General features: G+C 41.3%; 1 protein-coding gene across 1 annotated transcript in view; it reads right to left on the reverse strand.

Annotated features, from left to right (window-relative positions):
• Positions 1-1,104: 1,104 nt before the first annotated feature.
• bmal1a (basic helix-loop-helix ARNT like 1a) overlaps positions 1,105-20,888 on the reverse strand; it is a 29,035-nt gene continuing 9,251 nt past the window's right edge. The window contains exons 3-20 of the mRNA XM_026311272.1: positions 20,428-20,491; positions 19,870-20,017; positions 19,269-19,289; positions 19,037-19,069; positions 18,102-18,131; positions 17,369-17,526; positions 16,744-16,823; positions 13,924-14,016; positions 13,066-13,183; positions 12,550-12,699; positions 10,853-11,099; positions 10,111-10,217; positions 9,821-9,971; positions 9,603-9,682; positions 9,347-9,455; positions 8,614-8,707; positions 4,458-4,551; positions 1,105-4,363 (exon numbers count right to left, since the gene is read on the reverse strand). Of these exons, the coding sequence (XP_026167057.1) occupies positions 4,206-4,363; positions 4,458-4,551; positions 8,614-8,707; positions 9,347-9,455; positions 9,603-9,682; positions 9,821-9,971; positions 10,111-10,217; positions 10,853-11,099; positions 12,550-12,699; positions 13,066-13,183; positions 13,924-14,016; positions 16,744-16,823; positions 17,369-17,526; positions 18,102-18,131; positions 19,037-19,069; positions 19,269-19,289; positions 19,870-20,017; positions 20,428-20,473 (1,917 nt within the window). The 5' untranslated portion in view covers positions 20,474-20,491 and the 3' untranslated portion in view covers positions 1,105-4,205. The remainder of the gene's footprint in view (positions 4,364-4,457; positions 4,552-8,613; positions 8,708-9,346; positions 9,456-9,602; positions 9,683-9,820; positions 9,972-10,110; positions 10,218-10,852; positions 11,100-12,549; positions 12,700-13,065; positions 13,184-13,923; positions 14,017-16,743; positions 16,824-17,368; positions 17,527-18,101; positions 18,132-19,036; positions 19,070-19,268; positions 19,290-19,869; positions 20,018-20,427; positions 20,492-20,888) is intronic.

The following is a 20,888-nucleotide window of genomic DNA, read 5'->3' on the forward strand; positions in this document are numbered from 1 at the left end:
ACAGTGCTGAAAAGAAACCTGGGATTGTTCTTATTTCCCTCTATTACTGATGAATAGTATGCAGTTCTGGCTTTACGGAAAGCTTTTTATATGTTAATAGACTGTTTCTCCAGGGTGGAGTAGGTCAACCATGAACCAGAGGGTTGATGGTTTGATCCTTGGCTTTGCTGGTCCACAGGGTGAAGTGTCCTTGGGAAAGACACTTTGGCCTGTGGACCATGGCAATTTTTTATGACTGAGGGAGGTTGATTCATTTAGACTGACATAATCATCCTGCTGCAGCCAGATTTCAGTGAGATAGGAAGTCAATTTGGTGATCAGTTATCATTTACTAACAGAGATTTAGACCAATATTGATATTTAATAATGCACATCTGACTTTTGCTTTTCTGTTCAGTAAGAGAGGTTGGCTTTAGGTTGGCTAATAAACTTGGCCAAATTTCTAGGGATGAGGTCTGCATCAGCCAAAGAATGGATGCCGTCCCTCGCTATCAGACCAGGTTTTCCCCTTATTTAATGCATGAGTCCAAAGTTTATGCTGGGGTGTTAAAGAATGTTTTGGGAATGAATGTGTGCATTACAGATTACAGTGCAGAGGGTGTGACTGTCATTCAGCTGATGGGTTAGCACAGAGGGTTGTGCTTCCTGGCAACAACATAAAAATACCAGCAGGCTACAGTGATTGGCAGAAGAAACAAAGACAACCTTCACCTGCTGAAGAAAACACTACACAGAGCAGTTTTTACATAAACGGAAAATATGACAGAGTCCACAATGACAGAAACAAATTTTATTTTAAAAATATTTCACTGCTGATACATACAATACACTCATCATAGTCATATATATTTGCATAAAGTATACTCTTAACATGATAATATTTAAAGATTTGATACATTATTGTCAGGTGTGGAGGGGATATATCAACAAGGGGAACACTTTATTGTAGTGTGTAGCATCAAAACATTGAAACAGAAAACCACTAGAACAGATACAGAGCAGCCCGCACCAGCTGCTGCCTGATTGGAGGAGGACAGGAAGGGGGCGGAGCCCATGTTTAGCAAGTATTCCACAACCCAGATGAAAACCAGCTGTTTACATTAACCAAGGGATGACCAAGAGTGTAACTCTCTGATTCGCATCATTTTGCATCCCTGATTGGGCAGAGTTGTTAAAGGGCTGCCAAATCTTCAGCCACCACAGGCTGATATCAAGCCACACATTAAATACTGTCTGCCCATATGGAAAAAAAAAAAATGTTTGATTTAATTTTAGCCTTACACGTTATTGTATTCAAGTCACAGCGCCTCCACTTCACTAAAAATTATCTCTTTAACACACCCTAGTCTTGGGTCTAAACAAAATAATTATTGAAACTTCTCTATATACATTTAATACTATATTATAGTATTATATGTATATTTTTTTTAAATGCTTCCCAGATTGTACTGTTTCTGTAATTTTTTGGCAATGCATTTTGAAAATTCAATGCACATGTGTTTTTGTGGCCAAAAACTCCTCTAGTTTCTTTCCTTACAGGCAGGCAGTAGGAGCAATGAGACTCCTATAGAGTTCACCTCTAATCAAACTACAGCTTGAAGGCCCATGAGCAGCAGAGAGCTGGCAACGTGAAGAGGTTGTGTTTAGGATATTCATTATAGTGGAAGATAAACGGGCACAGAAATGAGGAATTCCCTTCAGATGCTCATGGCCGTCCCTCCTGACCCTGTTAACTGCCGCAGGATGTGGTCAGAGCATGTTCCAGTGGCTCCACCCCTGTTACAAAGTCCTACTCTGCTGGATTCCTGTCTTCTCCATCACTAGGACAGTTCTGTTTGTAAACATGCCCCCTGTCTACATCATAGCCCTCTCTGCTAAAAAGGTAGTTTGCGTTGACAGTTAGACATAGCCACAGTACTGGCTATTACACACTATTATGAAGTGCTGAACAGACCAAATTTAAAAGTAATTGCAGAATTTATTTTGGATTCTACTTACTGTTTATGTCATTCTTGCAGAAGAATTAAACTAAGAGGTATTTTATTTCAACTTCTCCCAACTGCAAGGCTGGCCTGTTGCTGCTTTTTTCTGGGAATACAATGAAGCCCACATAAAGCGGACAGACATGTTAGGCCAGTTTGAAAATGCTCAAATCACGAAGGCAATGATGTGCTCCATCTATCTCAGGGCCTGTGCTGAATCGGAAAACTGATCCAGAGTCAGTTCTGTTGAGGAAATGGAAGTTTTAGTGGCTGACAGTATTAACTGCATCTTAAGGGCTTCATGTGGGTATTGTGTATAGGGAAAGAGGAGCAGGTGGAGACCCTGTGACCCAGACCACCACATTTTTTTGTTAGGGCGCCAATGCAAAATGGCAGTGAACATTTCCTCATGGAGGAACACTTGGTTGTTGTCTTGACCTGCAGCTGAACTGCTCTGTTTTGAGACTGGATAATGCCTGGAGAGGTGTGCTGCCGCGGTCATGGAAGCACACCTGCACGCTGAGCTGCTGCCCCCACCATTTTCCGTTAACCTCCTTTTCCCCATTAAGAATTGATTATTTGTTGTAACAGTCATCAGAGCTTCACTCCTGCTGACCGCTGCTCTCCTGCTTGGTGCTGAGGATTTCCAGGAATTTGGCAGCTGAAATGTCAGAATAACACCAACTAGAGAACAAAGCTGTAGAGGTCTTCACAGGTCTACTAAGGTTTCTGGTGACCAAACTGACTTGTTTTTTAAGTTAGTCTAGTTATGACCTGTTTAGGAATTCATAGTTCCTCTGATCTCTGGCCTTTTTCATAATATTTTTTTACACACACACACACACACAACTAAAATAAATGATTGTAAATAATTTTCCTGAGAGTCAAAAGCAACCAGACTCTTGGAATTTGAGCCATTTGTTCCATTTGAACTGTAAAAGTCTCAAAGAGCTGAATCATTAAGTGATTTTCATGTCATTCTCGTGCAGGACTCTGATTCTTTTTGCAGAAACATTTAGTCACCCATGTTGCATCATGCTGCTGCTGAAGTCTATTTGGTGCAAATCCAATTGCTGCAATGAGTCTAATTAACCCCAGGTCATGTCTGACCCTGATCGCCTTTGTCCTTATTTTTGAAAGATCTGTGTGTTCACATCAGGGTGGGTGTTGCGCTGGTTCATTTAGGGTGGGCCGCATCATTTTAAACCTGTGATGACCTCTACTAACCAAGTCATGTGAAAGTGACTGGGTGAAACAGCTAGAGTTTTAGGATTATTATTATTATTATTATTGTTGGATAATTTAAAAATATATCATCACAATGTACATCTAAGAAGTGCTGCTGGCAATTTCAGGGAGATCTGGTCTGGTTAATTAAAATGGTTTTAAACTCAATACATAATCTGCTCTACTCTTCGGAGGAAATATAATTCAGTGAATATGGGCTGTAGAATAGCTTGGAGAAAAAGTTGTTAACGTTAGGTTAGTTAAGGAAACAGCAGCTAGGTGGTTTCTCAGACAGGATTTCATCATTATTTAAATGAACTGAAAAACACGTACATGGAATTTTTAGAATAAAGTAGGGGGGTACCAATGTGGGTACAGCATCAACATCCTATGACTTGAACATACACTTAGAAATGTTGAGAGAGCTGCGGCAAGAGGCAGAAATCAAGCACGTCCTACCTCAATACCACATCACACTTCACATGAACATCTCAGGAGTCCTGTGTTGGTTCGAGCTTGGCGATGACAAGAACCCAGAGCCCAAGCTAGAGTGTGTTCAGTTCATCAGCAGACACGTTAGCACCGCAGAGCTGTAACTTCAACTTCTATAATAACCGCCTCTCGCTAGGGTGATGTCAGTGAATGCCTCATCTACAGACAACTAACATGGCAAAAAAAATGATCATCTTAGCACCTCATTTAAAGCAGAAGGTTTATATAAAAAAATCCTTCTGCCCTGATGAAAGTTAGGTCCATCAATAGGGAATGATAAATCAAAAAGCAGGAGTGAAATCTAAACAGCGGTGGAAGCCATCCAGACCGAACTGCGCTCAGTGATGTTCTCAGAAATATTCTCCCTTCAAACAAGAATTTGTTAAGATGAACATTTTTTCAGTGCAGTTGTGTGCAGGAAACATGGCAGCCAGAATTCAGCCAGACCAAAATCTCTCCATCAGTGACTCAGGTGTTAAGTCTGCTTCTGCCTTTCCACCATCCTCACAGAGGCCAGGGCAGGTCGCTGAAGTCAACGGGGCCGCCAAGGCCAGCGTCCGCTTCCAGCAGGGACATAATGACTGCCATGGCTGCCTCGTCATTGCTGGGGCTGCTGGAACCGGGCTCGTCCATGATATCTATGCTCAGGTGGGAGTTGTCACCTGGATGAAGGACAAGTTTTTGAGTAAACAATATTTGGAGAAATAAGAAAAACACAGTAAGTCGGTAAGAAAATGTGTTTAGTCTGCAACTCACTCATGATGGACTGGTTGGAGTAGGGGTAGCCTACAGAATCAGGTCCAGGAATGATCCCTGTGCTTGGCAGTTCAGGTGTCCCTCCATTCTGGATCTATAGAGATGACACAAATATAAACATTACACAGTTTCCATCCATCCATACTCTCTTATTCCTATTTAAGGTTACAGGTATCTGCTGGAGCCTATCGCAGCTGTCTTCGGGCGAAAGGCAGGGTTACACCATGGACAGGTCACCAATAGTCATGCTACTATATTCTTCATTTGATTTTTATTTCTTTATTTTTTATATTCTTTAGCAAATAATTATACTAGCAAAAAACACAAGGTGTTAGAGCACAAGAAACAGGTTGGCGGGAGATGAAACATATTTAAATAAAGTCAAATAAAACAAAATAAGAAATGAGTTACATGCATATGTCATAGCTTAGACAACATGTATAAGGTCCACACCAAATGTACAGTTAAGGGCCTAGTATGAGTCTCAACTTTAATATGAGCAGGTATACTCTACATAACAAATAAAACCATATGGGAGAAACAGCCATTTAACACACAGTGGAGTTAAAACAAGTCTCCTGCTATGTGTCATTTCATGAAGCCCCTTACATGTCTGCAACAGACTCATACTATTTCAGCTTTATGTCTGTTCTTACACATATCACACTGACAAAAGACAAACCAATTTGCACAGTTACGCATTTCAAGAATGCAACATGAAGGATTGATGAATTGAATGGGATTGTAATCCCGCCAACTCCCACCTACAGTACACATCACAGCTCTGGCCAGAAACATATTCAATCAGAGGGTCCAGGAAATGCTGTGATGCCTTCAGATGCCAGCAGGGTGCTGAACTGAAACTTCTCAGATACAGTATAATCTTACTGCAGACAACAGATGCTGCACGAGAGAATCACTAATGCTAATTCATAGTTAAATAAAGACTGAATTACTGGGGGTCTACAAAATACACAATAAATGTGATAAGTATGTAAAGAAACAAATTCTTCATGGAGACTTAATCAGTTGCTGTGGAGTGGTTTACTTTTCAGCATTATTCTGTCATTGTTGCTCACTATAGCTAGTTTGCTCTTGTGCAAGAAAGAGATGTAGTTCTAAGTGATCTATTTTCAGAGCAAAATGTAAGAGCACTACAAGCACTAGTTGTTGCACCACCACAAAAGGTGCCATATATCACACTTTTTTTTTTTTTCTAATCCAAGCTACAATATGGCACTGAATACTGTACTATATACAGAGCCTCAAGAACAATATGTCACTATCCAAATACTGGGCTGGACACAAATTTATGAACATACAGTGGGTACGGAAAGTATTCAGACCCCTTTAAAGTTTTCACTCTTTGTGTCATTGCAGCCATTTGCCAAAATCAAAAAAGTTCATTTTATTTCTCATTAATGTACACTCAGCACCCCATCTTGACAGAAAAAACCAGAAATGTAGAAATTTTTGCAAATTTATTAAAAAAGAAAAACTGAAATATCACATGGTCATAAGTATTCAGACCCTTTGCAGTGACACTCATATTTAACTCACATGCTGTCCATTTCTTCTGATCCTCCTTGAGATGGTTCTGCTCCTTCATTGGAGTCTAGCTGTGTTTAATTAAACTGACTGGACTTGATTAGGAAAGGCACACACCTGTCTATATAAGACCTTACAGCTCACAGTGCATGTCAGAGCAAATGAGAATCATGAGGTCGAAGGAACTGCCCAAGGAGCTCAGAGACAGAACTGTGGCAAGGCACAGATCTGGCCAAGGTTACAAAAGAATTTCTGCAGGACTCAAGGTTCCTAAGAGCACAGTGGCCTCCATAATCCTCAAATGGAAAAAGTTTGGGATGACCAGAACTCTTCCTAGACCTGGCCGTCCAGCCAAACTGAGCAATCGTGGGAGAAGAACCTTGGTGAGAGAGGTAAAGAAGAACCCAAAGATCACTGTGGCTGAGCTCCAGAGATGCAGTAGGGAGATGGGAGAAAGTTCCACAAAGTCAACTATCACTGCAGCCCTCCACCAGTCGGGGCTTTATGGCAGAGTGGCCCGACGGAAGCCTCTCCTCAGTGCAAGACACATGAAAGCCTGCATAGAGTTTGCCAAAAAACACATGAAGGACTCCCAGACTATGAGAAATAAGATTCTCTGGTCTGATGAGACCAAGATTGAACTTTTTGGCGTTAATTCTAAGCGGTATGTGTGGAGAAAACCAGGCACTGCTCATCACCTGCCCAATACAATCCCTACAGTGAAACATGGTGGTGGGAGCATCATGTTGTGGGGGTGTTTTTCAGCTGCAGGGACAGGACGACTGGTTGCAACTGAAGGAAAGATGAATGCGGCCAAGTACAGAGATATCCTGGAAGAAAACCTCTTCCAGAGTGCTCAGGACCTCAGACTGGGCCGAAGGTTCACCTTTCAACAGGACAATGACCCTAAGCACACAGCTAAAATAACAAAGGAGTGGCTTCGGAACAACTCTGTGACCGTTCTTGACTGGCCCAGCCAGAGCCCTGACCTAAACCCAATTGAGCATCTCTGGAGAGACCTGAAAATGGCTGTCCACCAACGTTCACCATCCAACCTGACAGAACTGGAGAGGATCTGCAAGGAAGAATGGCAGAGGATCCCCAAATCCAGGTGTGAAAAACTTGTGGCATCATTCCCAAGAAGACTCATGGCTGTACTAGCTCAAAAGGGTGCTTCTACTCAATACTGAGCACAGGGTCTGAATACTTATGACCATGTGATATTTCAGTTTTTCTTTTTTAATAAATTTGCAAAAATTTCTACATTTCTGTTTTTTTCTGTCAAGATGGGGTGCTGAGTGTACATTAATGAGAAATAAAATGAACTTTTTTGATTATGGCAAATGGCTGCAATGACACAAAGAGTGAAAAATTTAAAGGGGTCTGAATACTTTCCGTACCCACTGTATATGTATGAATATGTATGCACCAAAATATGTTGATTAGTGCTACTTAACATCAGAATCATTATTTGATGAAAACTCACTGCATGCACATTATGCACAGAAAACTATAGAAAAATATTGGTCAGAGTATGAATAATAAATTCAATGCAAGTGTTCATTTTGGCACCAGATTTTTCACATAACCAGGCTTCAGTCTCCTGGGACTTTGCATAAAAACAAATACAAACCCTGTGCATTTAATACTGTAGTACTTACCAGGGTTTGTACATTGTCTACAAAATATATGATATAGCAGTATTCAGTGAATGTGCAATATAAATAAAAGGAATAATATTAAATGCTAGTTTATATAGTACAGTACACATTAAGGTTATAATATTTTATTTTCCAAATAACTGCTGACATGACTGATAAAAACAAATGTCTGACGCTGGCTTGACAAAACTGTAGCTCTGTTCTAACTAAACATATATGATTTGAGGCTAGTACATCTCTAACTAGCTAACCAGCTCCTTCATTTTTATACCTTGCCTACACAATACAAGGCACCGAGCGCTGCCAAATCATGGTGACCTAGATGCAGCACTGGGTTTGAACTCAGACAAACTGACTTGAGCTGCTGCTGCTAATATACTGCTTTCAGTGCCCAGCAGAGGTAGAACTTATGATTGCATCTATTAGCAAAAATAACTGCCTGGTACTAATTAAGTTAACTCCGCTAGAAACCCAACGTCAAGTGATTTGTTAGACCAAGAAATTTGGTATTATCATATTAGATAAAACATGGTTAGACTGGACTATTTAGAGAGTTGAAGTGCTCTTTGAGGCTCATACAGCAAAAATATCCAGCTGATTAGGAGTAATGTTTCAAATGAACTGATTTTGATGATATGCACGAAAGTTAATCAGCTTGATAGTGATGAGTCAGAAACTCCAGTAGAACAAGTTAGTCATTAAGAATAAGGTGTAACATAAAGCATACAAAAACTGTAATTCCACTGTATCAGCTACATATTTACTCAGAATTTCATATCTTCTGCTCCTTATCTCATTTTTAGATGACTAACATTGATAAAAGCTAAAACTCATGACTGCAATGCTGTTGTCTTCTAATAAAGTAATGACTTAAGGATAATAGATTGGGAGTGGAATCAGACTGAAGAAAGCCATTGAAAGAAACCACATGTACATGTGTGTGTTACCTTCTTCCCCCCTGGGGAGCAGGTGTCAGGTGGAGGAGTGCTGGTGATGTTCAGAGGGCTGGAGCCACAGCTGGAGGGGGAGGAACCTCGAATCCTGAGAGAGAGAAAGAAATGGTTGCAGTGACTCTGAAATGCACATTCACACCTTAGAGACCTGATCTTCAAACTGACTGCACAAAACTGCACACAGTTAGAAGCTCCAACTTGGATAACAGGTAGAAACATCCAGAACCTAAGGCATGTCACCTACATACAACTTATTTTTAACATTTGCACTGGAATGTGTTAGCATTTCCATGACAATACATGCAGAGTCCATCTGTGTGTGTAAAAAATAGCACAGAAGCTATATGAGTCAGTGTAAGCCTGGACTGCAATGTGGACATACTGCCCTACTTTACACTGCGAAGATCCTGTGGTACTTCACCATCACACATTTTTTTTTCAAATGAAATTATTCACTACAGGAAATGTAAAATGTCAAGTAGGTTTTCTATTTCCCAGCACATGCATCTTGCTTATGATATTTGAAGTCATGCACAGACATCTCTCTGTGTCATTGTCTAAAGTGTCTTCAGAAAATCTGCAGACCCTTTAAAATTAATCTGTTTTTTGTTATCTCTCCAAACTATTTCACTATACATTGTAAACTAGGCTACAGGGTTTAGGAGCAACAGACTTTCGCAATTTGATAGGTCAGGAGATTCAAGTATATAATTTTAATTGCTCTCACCTCTGGATTTCCATCACTTCCTCTGCAATCATGCGTCCAATCTTGCCGGCTCCCGCTCTCGTGCCACCGGGGATACCAGGCACAGTCTGCAGCGCCCGCCTGCCCCCGCCTACCAATCAAACAACAATCAGGAGAAGGAGAATTCATTCATTCTGAAAACAATCATTCACAGTGGGGGCAACTGACCAAGACCGTGGGTTTTTTTGATGAATCAGTCGAACCTAAAAGAGTGATGCAAGGTTAAGTAGCATCTTACCCTCTGAGGTGAGAACGCTGTCCATACTCTGTGGTGAGGCAGCAGATTGAGGGTAGTCAGATCCTTCCATCATAGGACAACTAAAGAGAAAAACACATGGAATTGGTCTGATTATTTCACAGCCAGGTGAGTGCATAAATATTAAAAAAAAACAAAAAACACTTGGTTCAAGTAAAAATCTATTTTGGAGGTGTGAGATTGTGTCCACTGGTACTTACGACACAACAGTGTTGGTAGAGACAATGTACTCCACCTCCTTGGTCCAGGGGTTCATGAAGCTAAACCATCGGCTCCTCAGCGTGATGAACGAACCGTCTTTGATCTTGAATTTGTAACAGTTAGTGTTTATCTTCTCTCTCATCTGCAGCACTATGAACAGAACGCTTAAAATCGTAAGTACAGTAACACATCTGAAAACATGCGCTTATTCATTCAATTCTTGGAAAAGCATAATGACTTAATTTCTCCACCAAGCTTTTTCAGTTATTCTGTGTCTCTGAGCAGGTACCTTGTCTGTGACACTCTGCCAGGTGGCCGATGTCATCCTGGTGGAAATACTCATAGAAGGAGGTTCCCAGCAGCTCCTGAGGCAGGTAGGCTAGGATGGCTGTAGCTCTGGAGGACAAAATACACACAGAGAGGATGTGTTTACTTGCAGCAGCTGGTGGAAAAGTCTTCACAACTGTGAAAGAAAGCTAAGAAGATCTCAATATATTGATTTGCTGCAAAGAACTAGTTTTTTTTCCCAAGGCCAGCATTAGATATAAATGAATGTTAGCTCCACAACATCAGAAGAGAACTTAATTTTATGAAAAGAAGAAAATTTAAAATGAGGAGGAAACGTGGGGAGTGGGGAAAAAAAAAAAAAAAAATCACAGTCACATAAGTAAAAGTACGTTTTTTTTCTGTTGGAGGAAGGGGCAAAAAGAGCAAGGGTCAGTCAGAGTCTCCCTGTTATGGACAAACTAATATGTGCTGGTGACTTTCATCTGGTTATCTCATTGGATCTTAATGTTACTTAAAAACACACCTGCCAGATCTGTCCCAATATAAACAAGTCTGAGTAAAAAGTGATCCAATTCATCAACACCAGACACAGATTCCAAAATAGATATCACAGTCAAACTGAAGAGGATGTGGCACCTATTAGGGTGTACAGTATTAAACTTTGACCTCCACAGTCATATCAGTGACTCAAGGTTAAGGGGGTCACAGATGAAGTACTACCTTCACACTCTGTTGTGTCTCACCTTTGGTCAACAAAGACGAATTTGCCGTCGATGGCATGCCGTGAGACGTACTCTGTGGGCTTCACTCTGATGTCTGCCAGGCTGGGCTGGGGGACAATGTGGGGGTGGAGGCGGCCGATGGCCACCAGGCAGCTCAGGTTGCAGCCTTCGTTGTCGGGCTCGTTGTCCTCATCGAGTCCCATCTTGGTGGGCGGCCAGCTCTTCAGGTAACCTGTGCTGTGAATGGTGCAGAAGCTTTTACGGTCCGCTGTGAAGAAAGAAGGGCATTGTTAGTTAAGTTAAAGAAAATTAAAGCAAATTCTTTAACACCACAAATTTGCATGGCTCTTAATAAACTGCAACATTTATTGATGCACGATGTACCTAACAACTGTCTGCAATACTGCCAACTTTTTGCACCAATTGCTTGCGTCACCATATTCTGGTGCTGTGACGTCACTCCCCCTTCTCTCTTAACACACCCTCAGGCACACAATGTACACAGAGTAAGCACTGTGCTATTCTCATAAGAACTATGCCATTCTTGTGTTTTAATGAGCCTGGGTCCACCCTGTAGTTTGAGAAACCAGAAAGCAATTCAAGATGGACACTACATTTTGCTTGTAGTACTAAGTACTGTTGTATTCAGGTCAATATGGTCATCTGTTGTTGCTTGCTTATTGACTGAGAACCTTTTAGAAGAATTTTTTAAAACTTTCTGCTGCATTATTCACTACTGAAATCACTGTGTACTAAGTTGTAACCTTGTTTGGTCTGGTAAAATAAACTCTGGTGTGTTTGCACAATTAGTACAGCTCATCTGTACTCATCAGTGTAAGCAGCATAAATATTTATGCAAGATAATTTGGTAACCATGGCAACATGTGCATAAGCACGGGTGTGGGGCTGAAAGTGAAAAGTGAATGAAACCTAGATGGTAATTATCTCCTGTAATATTATAGTAGCTACATAACATCTCTGCATTTCTAGTCCAGGTTTTATGACTTATTCATAAAATGAGTTTGAGTTGCAGTCAGGACTAATGATGCTCATTGTTGAATATTACACAGTAAGCAATTTGTGGCTATGCTTTTTTACTATAGAATGATATAGTGGTGGCCATCTGTCTATACTACATGCAGGATTTTGTTTATGATAGAGCAGTTTAAGCAAACAGTGAGATTTATTCAGACCCCTTCACTTTTTGGACAGTGCTGTCTGAAATCACTACTACTGAGTGTAGAATGATAACTTTCAATGAATCTTATTTCTGCAATACTATGTGCACAGTGAAAGGATCTGAATACTTTCTGAAGGCGCTATAAAACACCTATACTAAACGAAAGCAGGTTCTATAGAGAAGCTCTTGTGCTAACTGAGGTGTGATTCCTTCTAATAAGGATGTGCCTCTAAAAATAGAACAGCGGAGCACCAGGAAATCATGGCTTGTGCTTTGATAAGAGAGTAACTGAAAGACAGAAAGCATGTTTTAGGTGTGAGGAGTAAAGGCTGAAGAAAGTAAAGAGCCCTTATCTGTCACTCAAAGATGAAAACTGACATGGAGATGCTTTGAACAGCACAAAGCTGCTTCTTCAAGGGCTTTTGCAGGACATTCTCCTGCAGCAGCCTTTTACATTTTTTAGGAGGATGATTTTGCGTGACATTTATTCAGCAACAATTCACATCTTTGTCTATGTGCCAAGACAAAAGTACTGCACCTTTTTTCTTAGAACAAGTGGAGGGAAAGTCTTTATCTTCTACTTTGACAGAAGGTCTGTTGCACTTCATCCTGCAGAAAAATGACCGCCTGGCTCCAGAACAAAGTCTAGATGGACCGGGGGTGATGTCTGTTTTCACTGGAAGACCAGCTGTGAATACATACAACACAGCAGCAGGTTTCAAATCATTTGTTTTTCTCATCTAATAATGATCTTTTAATGTCCACTATCTATCAATCTATCAATCAGTCTACAGAACTAATGATGCAACACTGCTGCAAAATAATTTTAAAATGACTCAGTTCAAACAACAGATGATATCAACATGTGCTGAAATTTACAGCGAATAATTGTACTAGTGTCATAAGGCTGTGTTGAGACTGCTGACGTTACAGTTTTTCCTGTCATGTCTCATAGAAAAAGAAAGATTAAGATGCAGGTTTAGGAGAGAGGGAAAAAACACTAACTATAACCCTGCTGCTCCAAAACAGCTAATGTGTGTTTGGGTTTGCTTACTTTTAGCATCAATGAGCCGCTCTCGTGGGGCTGTATCGGAAGAGGACAGCTGCTCTTTAACCTTGGCGATGTCCTTGGGATGAAGGTAGTCAAACAAGCTTTGACCTATTAGGTCGTTCTGAAGATGGTTGTGACAGAGAGACAGAAGACCAATGGGAGTGAAGTTAGAGAAGACTGAGCACATCACACCTGTTTTTAAATTGTTACGCTACCAGTGGCCTACAGAACAGGTTTTAAATTGCTACTGCCAGTTCATATATCACTTGATGATATGGGGCTAAAATACACTTCTCATCTGCTTGAAGAATATAAACCTGGCAGAGCTCTTAGTGAATTAGTCACCTGGTAAAAATCTTGAGCCACAAACAAAAAAGGGTTAAACCGCTTTTAGTTATGATGCTGCACACAGATGAAACTAGCTTTTTGATGATGTTAAATGTGTCTCCAGTCACTTTCAAACTATTATGACACAAAACTGATTTTAGGTGTTTTTCCAATTTCTTAACTACATTTTATATTTATTTATCAATTTGGAGTCTTAATTTTATTTTGGTCCAGTTTTTATTTTCATTTTATGTATTTCACTTCACTGGAACCATTTCTCTCATTTTTTCTTTTTTTTTTTTGGTTTTTATGGCGGTTTTAACCCCTTTTTCTGCCCGTTTGAAATGTGTAAATAAGCTAGGCAGCTTTGCTGACTTGTGAAAATCCTTGTTCTTTGTACAGAAAGTACATGTTCAAAACAATGAGCTTCTGTATAATTTGCAGAGTAAGAAATTGTTCAACAATTCCTAACTAAAGCAAACAGTAGATGGGCATGTTTGTCATGTTTGTGATGTTCAAAAGCTGTCAGCATACTTGGCTGTAGTTGAGAATCTTGTAGACTGATTCAGAAACAAACAGAATCTTGCCACGATCACATCCAACCACAAACAGGAAACCATCAGCAGCCTGCAATGATAAAACAGAAAATACTGGATTAATTTTGGTCTAATATTAAAACATACAATAGCATTCAGCACTATAACCTAACCCCTCCAAGAGTCGCCACCTTATCGTGGTGGAGGAGTCTGAGTGCCCAAATAATCCTAGGAGCTATGTTGCCCGGGGCTGAGTCACCCAAGGCCAATTGGTCTCAGGTAATGGGCCAGCCAAAGCGCAGCTCATACAAACCTCCATATGAAGAGAAATATATCAAGGCACGCAACCCTGCCTGGGATAGGGTTACTGGGGCCCCTCCCTGGAGCCAGGCCTGGGGCAGGGCTCCTGGTGGCCAGGCCTCCACTCATGCGGCCCAGTCAGCACAGCCCAAAGCCAACAGTCAGTGGTCGAATGCGGGTGCCTCAATGGCCCAACTCTTGGACGTCTAAGCCAGCTCTTGGAACATGGAATGCCACCTCACTGGTGGGGAAGGAGCCTGAGCTTGTGAAGGAGGTTGACAAATACTGACTAGAAATAGTTAAGCTCACCTCCATGCATGGCCTGGGTTCTAGAACCAAACCCCTTGATAAAGGAGGGACTCTCTTCTCCTCTGGAGTTGCTCTAGGTGAGAGATGGCTGGCTGGCATGGGCTTGTTAATAGCCCCCAGCTTAGTTGTCGCATGTTGGAGTTTACCCCACTGAAGGAGACGGTTATATCCCTGTGCCTTCAGTCGTTTGTGCTTATGCACCAAATGACGGTGCAGGCCATCTCAGGAGGGAAGCTGGACAGACCTCACAGGCTCAAACGCACTGTGATAATGTGTTGGAACATCTGGCAGAGGCCCCTGTTCAAGAGGTCTTCAAATCCCACCTCACACAGAGATTTTCATAGATGGAGACAGAGAACATAGTCCAACCGGACGCAGAAGCAAAACACTTAGGTTTGGTGAGGCCAGGGAGAAAGGAGAAAGGCTTTTATTAATTGGCCTCGAGGAGATTCTGGCAAACCGTCCGGCGACTGAAGAGGGGGAAGCAGTACGCTAGTCATAGTGTAGAGGGCGTACTGCCGACCTTGACTGGGCAGGGAATACTTCGAGGATCTCCTCAAACCTATCAACACACCTGTTGTAAAGGTGGCAGGGATGGGTGACTGTTGCTGAAGTCACTGAGGCAGTCAAACAACTGCACAGATGAGGTCCCCACCAAGTTCCTCAAGGCCCTGGATGTTGTGGGGCTGTCCTGGTTTACATGTCTCTGCAGTATCTCGTGGAGGTTGGGACAGTGCCTTGAGCAAATCAGGGTGGTGGATCCCTCTTTTTATAATGGGGGATCAGAGGGTGTGTTCCAACTTGTGAGTGTGATAGGGGCATCACACTCTACGCCAGGGTTTCTGGAGAACAGAATTCAACCGATAGTTGAACCATGGATTCAGGAGAAACATCCTGGTCATGGAAGACTGGACAAGATTTATACCCTCACCGGGTTCTTTGCGGGGTCATGCGAATTTGCACAACCAGTCCACATGTGTTTTGTAGACTTGGAGAAGACATTTGTCCGTGTCCCTTGGGGACTCCTGTGGTCGCGCTCCAGGAGTATGGGTTCCAAGGCCTGTTCCTGCAGGGTTTGGTTCCTGTACATAGTGTAAGAGTCTGGTTCGCATTGCCCGTGTTAAGTAGGACCTTTATCACAGATTCTGTGATTATCTTTATGGACAGAATTTCTAGGCACAGTCAGGGATCAGAGGGGATCCGTTTCGGTTGCCACACAATCTCATCTCTGCTCTTTGCGGATAATGTGGTTCTGTTGGCTTTATCGTGCCAGGACCTACAGCGTGCAGTTCACAACCTAGTGTGAAGCAGCCGGGATGAGAAGTCCTAGGCCATGGTTCTCAGTCAGAAAAAAATGGATTGTCCCCTTTACATTGGGGGAGAGCTCCTGCCTAAAGTGGAGGAGTTTAAAAATCTCTGGGTCTGTTTCACAAGTGAGGGAAGGATGTAGCACAAGATCGATAAATGGAGTAGAATCTGCAGTTATGCAGTCGGTGTACTGGTCTGTTGTGGTGAAGAGGTAGTGGAGCCGTAAGGCAAAGCTTTTGATTTACCAGCCGATCTACGTTCCTACCCTGACTTTTCTGATCTTGGATACAAGTGGCTGAAAATAGGTTTTCTTCGCAGGGGGGCTGGGTGCTCTCTTAGAGATAGAGTGTGGACCTCAGTCATTCGGGAGGAGCTCAGCGTAGAGCCACTGCTCCTCCATATCGAGAAGAGCCACCTGAGGTGAATCGGGCATCTGTCTCGGACGCCCCCTTGGGCCCCTCCCTGGGGAGGTATTCCGGGCATGTCCCACTGGGAGGAGACCTCTCGGAAGACCCAGGACTCACTGGAGGATTATATCTCCTGGCTGGCCTGGGAATGCCTGAACATCCCCCCAGAAGCCTTAGTGGCAGTGTCGGGGAGAGGGAGGTTGGGGTATCTTTGCTTAGACTGCTGCCTGCGCGATCCGGCCCCAGATAAGCAGAAGAAAATGAATGGATGCATGGACTACAACCTACAGTTTGAGGTTCAGAATACAAAGTGGGTATAGAAGACCAGCAATAATGATAAAAACTAACACTACCAGTAAATTAAGTACATCAAGTGTAAATTATAGACTGAATTATGAAAAAGACTGTTCTATATTATCAATGTACACAACTTAACAATGTACCCCAGACTGTTCCAGAACTGTCAGATGTATAGTGCTTAGTTCTGCACTCACCCTTAGTATCAAGTGCTTCAGTTCATCATCTGAGAGGAAGGAAGGCTTGTAATTGGCCTCTGTGTAAGGATTGGCTGCGCCTGCACACAACAGCAAACACACTACTCATACCTGTAGCTATTTACACTGCATCTGCATGTTACAGCTCATAAACTTTGCATCCTTCAGTGCATAAAGCATAAAAGAAACTATTTTTGCATCTTCAGTGTTTCTCTACCATTCATTCAGTTGGGCAGAGAAACCCCACAACCACCCCACCCCCAAATGAATAAGATCGCCAGCATTGTGTCTTTATTATGTGCATTTCACGCTTCGTCTCGTATCATGTCCCCACCAAGGATGTAGCTTAGTCATGCTTAACACAGACAGAGCAGAGTAATGTTTTTCAACCCTATGACTAGGGGACTGATACCAAATCAATAAATTGCCTTTTCAGTTGCGAAAATCTCTACTACTACTTCCAATCCTTTACCTTTTTTGGGGAAAAGCCATCTTCAAGTACTTTAAATTTTCACTTCAGTACTTTACAATACATTACATTTACAGTACCAGTCAGAGCTCATCTATCCTCTCATACATTGAGCTCTCTCCCAATATTCTGCATTTCCTTCTAGCTCATCCTAACCTCTGAGTGTCTTCATGTGCTGGACAGCCATGCGCAGGACCGTCAGCTTGTCCAGCTTGCGGGACATGGCGTTACAGGTGGGAACCAGCGAAGCCAGCTCGTCGATGAAGCTGTTCATCTTGTCCCTGCGCCGCTTCTCGATCTGGCTGTGAGCCTCTCTGTGGAGGAGGAAGCCACAGACATTAGCATAATGGCCTTACTATGATTAATTACTGGCATATATTCAAACTAAATATCCACAGTAATTATTTGTGGTGCATTTTTACCTGTTCTCTAAAAGACAGAATCTTAAAAACACACACATGATAACCACTGTAAAACCACTGTGTTCTTGCACTGGGGATTATCCAATCATTTTATCTAATATGATATAAATCAGATAGCCTGGATGCTAAGAAAACACTGCTCTCTTATAATGAAAGATGAAATGCCATTTTTGGTGTTCAGAGTGTAAGAACACATATGAGGTTCTATCCAACTTGTCTGATCTACCTTCACTTCAGCTTGGCTATAAACAGGGATGGGTTCTGTCCAAGAGAAAGTGAGCTTGTAGACATTATTTCTTACACTCCCTTTGTTCCACATAGTGTTCAGCTCTATATGTTTCAGTGTATATTATTTCGTATTATACAAAGTTCTCTCTTTCAACAGAGGTACAACAGAGGGACAGTGAATTAATGTAAGAGAGATTACAAAGTGGGTGAGAAGAAGAGAGAATTGAGAGTTGTTATACCTGGCATTCTTAATCCGGCCCTGTTGGTCACTGAAAAGACAAAAAGAATTATTAGAGAGACTAAAGGGGGGTGTTTCAGAGAGGAAAATTCATTTCAAGCTTTGCAGGTTAAATTTATCAGACAGGAGCTCTTTTGAAGAACAAGGAAAGAAAAGGGAGAGCAAAGGGAACAGGTTTCCATGTTCTGTAACCAACCTCTTTTGTTGGTTTAAACAGCGTCAGAGCTTATGCAACAAGGGTAAGGCTATGGGGTTAATTTGACTGTACAATCAGATGACTGACGTAAAACAAATATGACAGGCTTTTTTTTTTTTTTAAACCTTTCACACACTGTTATGTAAAAGTTTAACAATGAGGAGAATTCCCACACCACCCACTGGCAGCACACCCAGAAAATATTTCCATCCGGCACAAACTAAAATCTGTTATACAGTATCTTGACTGTCTTCCAAGTGAACTGATTAGAAGGAGAGGGATGTTACAGAATTTGTGTGTGCTAATTTCCCTCTTGTTTCCATTAAATTAAAACATAACAAGTCTGTTTTTATATCTGTCGCCAGATATTTGCCACCTTATATAATGTAGGTTTCACTCGCACAAAATTCAATTCAAAATGTCACTAGAAACATTCTAGAAAAATTCTAAAAAAAAACAAAAAAAAAAAAACTAAAATGGGAGGCAGCTAACTTAAGAGTCAGAGATAAATAGGAATTAGATGCTTAAAAAAAAAGCACAATTTTTCATATTGTAGGGACCCTAATCAAAATCTTAGGTCCTAGATGTTGGAGAAATAAAACCAAAACTAACTGCTTTCCCAGATATCACTAGAAGTAACATGGGTGAACCACCCTTGAAGTTGACATCCACTCATTTCAATTGATGACTAGATCATTTCAACAACAAATTTTGCCACCACATCGGTGATCAGCTCTTACCTTCCCAGTTTGTCTTTGTCTGGGTCCATGTCACTAAAGAGGAAAAAGACAGGAGATATTAGTTTCAAAGACACAAAAACACAGCACATGGGAAAAGAGGTTCACTGGGTTTGTCAGGTCTGTTTTTCATTCTATTCATTATTTCATGGTGCAAAATCACTTGTGGGTCATAGGTATTTCAGATTGATGAGTTTTCCAAAATCTATCAGCATGAAGTCATGTTTGAACTTACTCAAAGGAGAAGCCATCAATTCTGCAAAGAAACAAAACAAAATCAGTTTCTGTCATTGAGGTATTGAAAAATGTGAGTATTTACATTGTGTAAGCAACACCAACTCAGTTTTTAAAAGTATACATATTCTTGTAGTGACTGTCACAGTGCCTGCACAGTCAGTCTGGTTACAAGAGTGACTGGCTCAGTAGACTGGAAACACATTTTGTCCATAATCAGTCATGAAGTCAATCAGACCAGAAATGCTGCATGTGTTCTGGTAATTTTGTTCATCTGTGAAACTGCCTTCTTGTGAGTTTTCCTTTTCGTTTCCTCATTATAGTTTTAGCAGTTTATTCTTTCTTTGTTTCTTCTTTTTAATATTTTACCTGTGTTCTTACTCATTTTTCATTCCTGTTTTTCTTTCATTCTCTCATCTCTTTTCCCTACTTTTCCCCACAAAGGGAAGAAAACTCAGTGTGGAGAGAAAGTCTCCCCCTGCCTTTTCTTTCCTTTGTGCCATTTGTTGCTTTTATGTAATTTTCTTCATTTTCTTTTTATCATCTTTCTATCATCGTTTCTTTTTTTTTCCATTTCTGTCTTTTGCTTTTAGTCTACTTACTGGTAGTCGGTGGTGCTGCCCTTCCTCTTGCGGGTGTAGTCCATGCCGGGTGTGCTGATGGAGCTGGAGATGAGGTCGGTGGAGGCGGGGGACATGAAGTCAGTCATGGTAGACGAGATGTCCATCCTTTGGTCTGCCATCAGGTCATCTGTAGAGAAAAGGCCTCTATTATCCAATCTCCCTTAGCATTCCTAGCTGCCTTTTTATTTAATCCAATTGACTTCAGGTAAGAAATAGGTGAGGTACATGTGTTTTCTACTGACAAGTATATTCTTACTGTGGGCTGATAAAAGCATTTAGTAGCAGAAAAAAAAAAAAAAACGGGGAAGGTACACTTTAATTTTGGAGGTACCACTCAAAAACAACTTAATGTTGTAAAATCACTCTAGTACACACTGCTTCTGTGTAATCAGTTAAAACACAAAATGTAAATAAATAACACAAAAGTGTTACTGTAAATATAGCATGCACAAATGAGCCAGATATGACGCAAGATATTCCTCAGGATGGTTCTGAAACACTTTTTGCAAAGCTAGAACATCATGAGGGCTTACTCACCACAGATGTTCATCACAGCCTCTGTGTTAAAATCATCTCCGTCCATCCACTCTTGAGCCCTCAACTGTGAGCACACACACAAACATTAAAATTAAGCAGCTGACGAGTGATACTAAAACTGTGTAAAGACAAAACAGAGAAATTAAAAACTGAATAAAACACACACACACAATTACTGTTGCCTGGACCCATGATGACATCTAGGTCAAATGTGGAGGCAAAATAAACAGGAAGCCACTATTGTGACAGCATCCATAGAAATATTGCATTTCTTAGCCACAGGGGTTGCGGTGTGGCAAGGGTTCAAATCCCATAATTTTAAGCTAAAAAAAAAAGCATTAAATAAAGTTTTCTCAACAGAACCTGGCAAACATTTATGCAGTTCAACCTCATTCAGAGACAACTACTTAACAGACTGAGTCCTTACTTATTAAGGGTTTGATTTTTAATACATTAGTGTA

This window comes from Mastacembelus armatus, chromosome 6 (genome assembly GCF_900324485.2).
Source record: "Mastacembelus armatus chromosome 6, fMasArm1.2, whole genome shotgun sequence".
Taxonomy (NCBI): Eukaryota; Metazoa; Chordata; class Actinopteri; order Synbranchiformes; family Mastacembelidae; genus Mastacembelus; species Mastacembelus armatus.